At 36.6% G+C, this 8,753-nt stretch overlaps 1 protein-coding gene across 6 annotated transcripts; it reads right to left on the bottom strand.

Annotated features, from left to right (window-relative positions):
• Positions 1 to 287: 287 nt before the first annotated feature.
• LOC143463501 (NXPE family member 2-like) lies at positions 288 to 8,365 on the bottom strand. Of its 6 annotated transcripts, none has more exons than XM_076961986.1 (12): positions 8,118 to 8,365; positions 5,722 to 5,862; positions 5,463 to 5,575; positions 4,535 to 5,161; positions 4,316 to 4,443; positions 4,043 to 4,207; positions 3,852 to 3,952; positions 3,547 to 3,649; positions 2,981 to 3,149; positions 2,580 to 2,815; positions 1,710 to 2,436; positions 288 to 1,271 (listed from the first exon to the last, which is right to left on the bottom strand). In XM_076961986.1, the coding sequence occupies exons 10-12, from the start codon at positions 2,605 to 2,607 to the stop codon at positions 365 to 367; spliced, it is 1,662 nt and encodes a 553-aa protein (XP_076818101.1). In that variant the 5' UTR covers positions 2,608 to 2,815; positions 2,981 to 3,149; positions 3,547 to 3,649; positions 3,852 to 3,952; positions 4,043 to 4,207; positions 4,316 to 4,443; positions 4,535 to 5,161; positions 5,463 to 5,575; positions 5,722 to 5,862; positions 8,118 to 8,365; the 3' UTR covers positions 288 to 364. The 6 variants fall into 6 exon arrangements, with proteins under 6 accessions (XP_076818101.1, XP_076818102.1, XP_076818100.1 ...); XM_076961987.1 differs by having other exon boundaries at positions 5,722 to 5,859; XM_076961985.1 differs by having other exon boundaries at positions 5,722 to 8,365.
• Between the last annotated feature and the right edge of the window lie 388 nt (positions 8,366 to 8,753).

The following is an 8,753-nucleotide window of genomic DNA, read 5'->3' as shown; positions in this document are numbered from 1 at the left end:
GCATGTATAGGCCTATGTTATATCGGCCCCGGACCAATATGGTATGCTGCTAATGAAAGAATCGGTTGTTAGAATATTTGAATCCCACCACTGCATATGTAGGAATACAATAAGCTTCAATTTGATTAGTCACTAAAGTTAGTGGTGTTTTTACACAGATCAAGTTTTTGCTGAAAAGGAAGCCCTGACTTGAATAAATTCAACATTGTATTTATCAAAGTTAAAAATTAAACTGGCATGAAGCCAAAGTGTTAAGAAACGATCAAAGCCATTTCAGGTGGCGTCAAACACCAAAAAATGCTTTAAAATCTTTGTTTGTTTTATTATACAGTTAATTTACTAACGCATTCTAAAACACTAGGCTTTACACATAAGGTCGAGCAAAAGTAACACTTGCGGCGCTAGAACTTCTTTGATACAGCGGAGCCACTACGGTCATGTCCCATAGTTTTAAATAAAACACATTTGGCATATTTTTGAAAGCATCTCGCAGTAGCACTTCATACCTCAGTATGAGCCATTCTTCATTCCATTCTACTACGTTCATTCCTTTCACCACAAATATCGTATTTGGGAAAAGTTTGTGATGCCGAATAATTGTTTTTTTGATAACCGACAAACGACGAATATACAATGAAGGTTCATAGAATAAAGGATGTAATCCTATTGTAAATATGACATAAACTTGTCTTCCGCTTTCAACTTTGATGTTGTCGATGGAATCAGTTATATAAGGTCGGCTACTAGGAGGACCTGGATTTCTAAAAGGTGGTCCATGGCCTCTGTAATAAAAAGAGATGTTGCTTGAAGTGTCTTTACTTTGAGCGATTTTGGGTTGTTGCCAAACATGAGTGCTGTCTGGACCAGATATGGCTAAGTTAAATATACGTGCAAGTTCCTGGAAAAACTGCCTCATTGTCGAATCACCAAACATATAAACGCTTGTGTTTTCAAGACACTTTCGAAAGTCTTCTCTAAATGTCACTAGCTTTGAGTTCAACGTCTTCATCCAATATCCTTGGTGTAAATAAACAAATGGCGCATGCATTTTGGTTGCATCAAAGTTGAATGTTTCCGTTGAAACAGTTATTTGTCGCCCTGATCCTTCAATTTGTACAATGCCGTCAGATACTTTTGGAAAACTTTGTCTATGAGACTCCCTACAAACCAAATAAGTTATTGGTGAGCATTTTCCTGAAGGTGGCAGCAGACAGAACCAAGGCTCTCCGTCTCTTGGGTTGCCGTAGTCGCACATCAGTTTGTCTTCATAACTGCCAAGAAGAGCAAAGAAATACAAATTATTATCTATATGTAGGCCTAATACAAATGTCTTGTTTGTTAATAGTCAAAGCATTGTCAAAGCAGTGAGACTGAATTTATTGTCGGCTCGGCAGCCGAGTAGATTGATTACTGGCCCCGCAACAACGTGGCGCGTGTTCCGTGTTCGAAACCCAGTTGCGCTACTGCTTTAACGTCCTTGAGCAAGGCTTGCTTGCTCCTGTTCAGTGGAGCTGCTCAGCTTGCCTTCAAGTCTGCGGAGAAAACTATGACTACATATGAATAAATATTTAAATACTCAAACTTCTAAAGCATAGGCTATATCACCAATCGTATCCATAATCTTTTCAATGTCTTGAAATATTTTTAATGATTTTGTTTCATATACGTATAAGAGTTGAAAAAATGAAAGAAAAATGTTTGGTTTTTACCCGTCGTAAGTATTTAAGTCTATATTGCATTGCACTTCTTCTTTTGTTTGTAGAGTCGCCGTATAGATTAGTCCTTTATTGTTGTGTATTGAAGTAAAATTCATGAACCAATCGATTCCTTCAACTGGAATCACCAGCTTGACTTCCAAAGTAAACGTGCCAGCCATCAGGAGCGGAACTCGCAAAGTGTAAGATCCATTTAAATGGTCTTCAATCTTACAAGCAATTCCGTCTGTCACTGTTCCATTTGGTGATCGACAAATTAGCCTAGCTCTGAAGTAATCACCTCCAAATGTTTTATCTTGATTAAATCCGTCTTTAGCTTGTATGTGAGCAACAAGCGTATCACCAACTTTGAAATTTGCTTTCGAGTTTTCTAAGCTTACAGTTGAAGTGCTTTTGGTAAAAGCTTTAGGGTTGTGGGTAGGGTTTTGGAGTTTGTATTTTTCCATTGACAATATGATCTCCGGAAAATGTTGCTTCCAGTCTGTATAATACGTTTCATTAGTATAGATGCTGGCATTGCGGACTGGCTGACCATATCTGTCTTGGTAGATGTTGCCATAATAAGGAGAATTTGGATCCAAAGTTTCACTAGGTTTCACCTGACCATAAATCTTTAATAGAGGCCGATCGAAAAATAACATTTGAAAAAAAATCAAGAAAATACCGATGGTAACTAAAGCTGCGAATGCTTTTTTCTTTTTTGACAACATCTCATCAACTCCTACAGTATGAAAAAAAATGCAAATACTTTAGTCTTTACCTTTTAACAAAGTCATATTTATTTCTTTATTTCTCTGCCAATTTATGTAACCATAATATTAAACATAGTAACGGTTAAATAAATAATTGTAACTATAAAATGACCGTTTTGGGGTTTGGAAGCACTACACATCTCTTTACGTCACTTCCTTTTTCAATTGAAACGTGAAAGTTTTTGTTCAGCATTGTCTCTCGGCAAACTAAATGGGTATCGGTTTGTCACTGTTTATCAACATTTTTCTGGACTGTATTTTTCCTTTGCTAATACTCAACGTTGTCAAAATCTTCCTAAAATAATTTGCTTTAATACGTCATTAACCTTGAAACTGTTGCGGCGTTACCTAAAAGTCAAAAGTTGAAAACAAATGAAAATGTGCCCGAAACCATGAAAAATATTTAAAATTCTTCGTTCTTGTAAAACACTTGTAAACGAATAATGTAGGTTATATTTCACTTATTTGAGAATATAATCACAGCCTGAGTAAATACGTTAACTGGTAAATTACCTTTCTTATAGTGATACGATATGGGCGCTGAAGCCGTAAACTCAAAATTATTTTCAGTTGTCTTAATTCCTTCCGAGTTTATATATCTTGCTTTGATTGAGTTTCATCACAAAATTCTTTAAAGTCCTTTTTCGCCTCCTGCACTGTGGCTGCCGGTTTGACACTAAAACTAAAACAAAAGACCAACCTTACAATCTTCTCCTTCGCCCACTCCCACACAATTTCCGGCACTCTGTGGCTCCAGAACAAAAGATCGCTCAAAATAGATTATGCCTTGCCAACTGCCAATTATTACAGCAACGCGTTGACAAAAATGGCTCAAACTTAACAAAATAGACAACTTTCAGCACTTTACCAGTTCGTGAACTTTTGAAGTCAACTAAAACAAATTAAAAATATCCAAACAAAAGAATCGGAACTCTTGCATTATACTTATAGAGAAACAGTTACTGATATAGGTCAAACAGCGAATGTTTGAAATGTGTTTAAAGTCTATGGACCCTGGTACAAGCAAGCTACATTCTAAAATGCCCAGTTAACATAGGGTTAAGGTGCAATGATTGTACCTGAGTTCATATTGGTGAGAATTTTCCTGAAGGTGGCAGCAGACAAATCCAAGGCTATCCGTCTCTTGGATTGCTGTAGTCGCACATCAGATTGTCTTCATACCTGCCAACCAAATGCTCCATATCAATAAAAGCAGCGATACTGGAATTATTGGAAACAAGTATTATATGATAACGTAAATATATGCAAGCTTTAACACAACAAATAGAGCGGTCTAGTTAGCACGTATATTTTCTTGCAACGTTTCCTATCCAGTTTCGATTCTCTACAGTGCTGTAAAAGTTAAACAAAATTTAGTTCTTACCCTACGTAAGCATTTAAGTCAACATTGCAATCCACTTCGCAAAAATAGACTCAACGAGAATTTCAAGCCTAGAAACTCCATTGTCGGTGGTTTCGTATTTCCTGTAGAAAGATCGGTTTTCAACGTTATTCATAAATTTAATAATTTAATAAAAATTAAAAAATAGGACAACTTTCTTGACAGAATTTCACCTTTTCAAAACAGTTTTTATCGTTCTTTCGTCGAATCCCATCAGTTTTGTTTGCTCCAACAGTTCATACGAAGACACCTCTCCGTCAACTTTCCTCTCTAGAGATCTTATCTCTTCCCTGGGATCGATGATTTCGAGGCCATCATTTCGATGTCCGTTTCGTAAACTAAAATATAATATATAAACAAAGAAATAGATAACTACAAAGAACAAACCAAGATGACGACCAAGAACACGACTTAACGAGGTTTACATTGGTCCTGATTGAACATACCTGAGTTGATTTGGATTTTCTGGATTCCGAATTGTCGGTCTTCTTAAATTGGGGAAACGAAAGGCGATCCCATGAACATAATCTAGAGTCTAGAGTCTAGACCTTTTTGTTGAAGAACGAACTCGCACCTGGGTAGGAGATAGAAGTTTGTTAAACATAGAAATCGTAAAAAAGCCAAATCTGTTAAACTCTTTCATGGAGACAGAAAATTCAACTTACAATGGAAATCACTTGGCGTGCTCTTTCCATGGATCGTCATCCTTCTCCCAATTATGTAATCCTCCGTTGCAATACCAACATTTTACTCGGTCTCTTACAGCTGAAGAATATTTGACTTTGTAGTTCTAGAACTTACCAAATTTTATTTTTTTATGGCACGGGACCTAAGCTTGAAAGTGTGAGTCTCATCCGAGTAATACATTTCTGCGTTTCCAATTTGTCTGGGAGTTGCGCGAATTCTATGAGCAGGCCACGATGACGAGTGATCAAGGAAACTTTGAAGACGAGATTTCTCGCTCTTCATGTGGGGATTTACCGGATTCGAACATGGAAACAAGTCAATATTCCCCAAAGTAATTGCAAGATTTCTATATGATTTCGCCATGGTGAACGCAACCACACTAGGTGGAGGGGTGGAGCACGAAGAAATTCTAAATGTAGCTGTTTGAAACATTGTTGCCACCGTGGCGTTTGGTGAATTTGATGTGATGCCAATGCTATTTGTAATGACTTTTCTTTGATCTTCTGAACCCTGTGGATCTCCGGATATTGGCGGTTGTGTGGCTGAACTTGTCGCGTTTCCATGGCCATGGGGTGGCGTAAGTTCGAATTGACGCAGAATGGATTCTAGAATTTACCAATATTCACAAGGTAGTTGATGTAACATCATATGAACGGGGAATTCACTACTCACTAACGTAACACGTTCTATTATGACAGCATAAACGGTAGTATAGTAAGGCGAATGAGCGTGGCGTTCAATGAAACTATAAAATGAATCAAGATTTGGTTCGGTTCATTCAAGCTTTTGAGACGTATTAAATATCGATCCATCTTTACGCTTTCTTGGTATTACAGATAATATATATTTCAAATTGATTCGATGCTTATCTTTTTCTCACAAATTTAAATTTTTATTTTAACTAACCGATTGGTTTGTTTTTTGTATCCGTTCCGTGAATGATGTCACAATCGGATTTATGCCATCTGAGTATCTTCGGGTCATCTTCGACTTCCCACTCTTGGACAGATTGACCGCAACTGGAATGAAGTTGAGATTTGTTTTATGATAGTGTTTTTGAATGTAAAACTATTTGCACAACTTGTTTGAACTTATTGGTTTGATTAGAAATCAAGTCCCGTATTTTAGGTATCCAAGTGTCTAGTTTAAAAGAACAAGACGTTACCTGAAGCACTTGGCCACTAACTCAACTCCAACGGTTCGTGCGAACCGGTACTTGAAATTTTAATGACCTCTGCTAACCGCTTGGTAACAAGCGTATGTATAGGCCTATGTTATATCGGCCCCGGACCAATATGGTATGCTGCTAATGAAAGAATCGGTTGTTAGAATATTTGAATCCCACCACTGCATATGTAGGCATACAATAAGCTTCAATTTGATTAGTCACTAAAGTTAGTGATATTTTTAAACAGATCAAGTTTTTGCTGAAAAGGAAGCCCTGACTTGAATAAAGTCAACATTGTATTTATCAAAGTTAAAAATTAAACTGGCATGTTAAGAAGCCTAAGTGTTAAGAAGCGGAAGGTTTTTGGATGACAAATCTTCTTTCTTGCCTCATCATCCGAACTCCTTTCCCTGGCAATTCTGTCTATTAACTTATCGCTTACTGTAGCGCTATTAACTATCTTTTTCCTTTTTCCACCACCGTAAGCACAGCATTGCATTCCCCTTTTATCCATTTTTTATATAGATTACAAAATTGACGAACAAATCTCACAATTTAACTTTCAACCTAACAGCTTACAAGCCTTACAAATTTGTATTCAAAGCCCAGTTTGGGTCCCTTACCGTTGCCGCCAAATCTCTTCAATTGGCTTCAATTTTGGTTGCCCAATAACAATAAGAAGAGCAATCTAGTGTTTAATAGGGTATCTATGGCATATAACTGTATTATATTTTATTACCTGTATTATAAAAACATTATAACAAGCTTCACGTTATGCTTATAGATACACTATAAACACTAAAATAAAAACCAGGATATAGTTTAGCATTCTGAAAGTTAAAATTTTTAGATTTTTCTACACGAGCTTTTGAAAACATAAGCTTGCTTCTTCAGGTGTTCTGCGAGACAAAGTATAAACACTGTGTTTGCAATACTGTATTACTATGGTAACGCAACACTTGAATGTATTGTATTGTGTGGTTTATGTTTCGTCATTGTCTGCGAGGAACAAAAAAATAAAAACTGAACATTATAGCGTGATAAAATAACAATTCCACCAGCAAGTAATGAACGGGGAAAGCAGCAAAGCCCAAATTCGTAAATAAAGCAAAATTGATTCTTCTTACTTGCTCGTTGGAAAAAACACAAGGAAATAATTACTCGGCCAAGGAAAAATTTAATTGGAGAACGTCGTGAATGCGCTATGTTGATGCAAACGATGTAGGCTACTTCTTGACGCCATTTGGAATCAGAAATTGTATTCTAAGGTGTATTTAAACGGCAGGTTATTTGTAACAACTCAAAAACACAAAATCTAGAATAAAGTGTTACGAATACACCTGAAACAGGAACTTTATTGCGCAATCACGGCAACTCAAGCGCGCCGTCTAGCGAAGTTAGTTATTTTTGCTTACAAGTCGTTATAAGACAAGTTATAACATCTTTCTTCTTCACAGTAACAGAACGGACAAAGCTAATTGTCCACAACTCACCAGTATTGCTTTCATGTATAGAGTGGGTTGATCTAAGCGGAGTTTTTGCTGACCTTTAAACTTACTTTGTAGGCCTGGCAAAATATTATTAGGTTCTATAATTTATTCCGAAAGTGATTTCCAAGCTAGTTTAGGTAGAAGACGGGTGTTTCTGCGCATAAACGTAGGCTTGCGCTACTACTGCATTCATACAAAATTAAATGGGAGATCAAAGCTTGTTTGGAACAACTGAGTAGGCCCGCTTCTGTAGAAAGACTGGTGGTTACCTTAGTGTAACAATTTTATGGCGCCATTTCTGTAAAACTACGTTAACATAGTTAGATGTTATGCAATTTAACAGGTAATATATTCCAACTAAAGATAAGGATTGTTAATCCAACTTTCAAGGATAAGTCGAAAATAGGCTATCTTCCGACCGCAGAAGCTGGGGAGTTATTTCAAAGCCTGTCGTTACTCGGAATCCGCGAAAAATCGGCACATCTTGGTTATATCGTGCAGTGGTTGCACCTGGCTTCGAAAAAACACTCACCAACGAAGATTCTAGAATGGAGACTCATTGGTCAATGCGGGTCATTATAAAGCCACGTGACTACGCTAGTGACGTCAGGATTAAGAATCGTTTTGGTAAATTTCACCAAGTCGTTTAGAAAGTTTGTCGAAGCGACTTTTCAACAGCTACTTTGCATTGATCTGATGTGCGCCACATCTAACCAATTCGGTGACGTCATATATCTTTTCCCTGCTTTTTGACGATAACTTGCAAACGAAGAATGAAAAATATTTTGTTACCAGCTTCGCAACCATCGCATTTCCATCGATTTTATAAAATTTTTGAAAATGATTTCAGTTTTAATAAAGTCTTTGCCGCTTTCTCCCCATTCATGAATTAATCGTAATTACCTTCTTTTATTTGGATTTGACAGTTAACATCGTCTTTTCCGTTTTGCACCGTCCTTGGCAACTAACTAAAGGATATGTTGTAAGTAAGGCAATTATTTTTGGACCTAAAAATCGAGAAATTTTGACCTAAAAACTAAAAAATTTGATAAAGTTTAACTTAAAGAAAACTTTTTTTGACATTACTAGGCCTAGCTTAACAACAGCGAAAACTCAGCTAGATCTTAGCAATAAAATACTTTAGTATAAATCCATCCAACTACCACCTAGCCTTGACTTATGTTGGTCACACGAAACATTGTATTTTGTATTAACACTTACTAAACATACTGAGTCATGACGATTGCTTTATTGTGACGTAATAAGAGCAGCAATGTTCGTCATACGAATCATTAAAATGCTGAGTAAACAGTTCTGTTAAAAAACATGGCAAAAAAACCTGAATACTGACCTGGCCTATTCTGAAAAGAGAAATGAGCTCATTGCATATCATTAACAAAAAACTGCAGCTAAGACACAGCAAAAACTGTTTAATACATTTGTCTTAATTTGTAGCGGCCTGGGTGGCATTTTTAATACCATTACATCATTTCTTGGAAATGTTTTCTAGTTATTGATTGAAATTTATGAACTTGTTTT

Source organism: Clavelina lepadiformis, chromosome 6 (assembly GCF_947623445.1).
Source record: "Clavelina lepadiformis chromosome 6, kaClaLepa1.1, whole genome shotgun sequence".
NCBI classification, from domain to species: domain Eukaryota; kingdom Metazoa; phylum Chordata; class Ascidiacea; order Aplousobranchia; family Clavelinidae; genus Clavelina; species Clavelina lepadiformis.
The sequence above is the reverse complement of the archived record's forward strand: the minus strand, read 5'-3'. Positions and strand labels throughout refer to the sequence as shown.

Bases quoted from the DNA above. Each gene is read 5' to 3' on its own strand.
- LOC143463501 (XM_076961985.1), bottom strand. From the start codon at position 2,607: ATGTGTAGTGCTTCCAAACCCCAAAACG. The intron at 2,437-2,579 runs GTCATTTTATAG...TTCATACTGTAG, and splicing joins TGCTTCCAAACCCCAAAACG to GAGTTGATGAGATGTTGTCA. The intron at 1,272-1,709 runs GTAAAAACCAAA...TCTTCTTGGCAG, and splicing joins GACTTAAATACTTACGACGG to TTATGAAGACAAACTGATGT.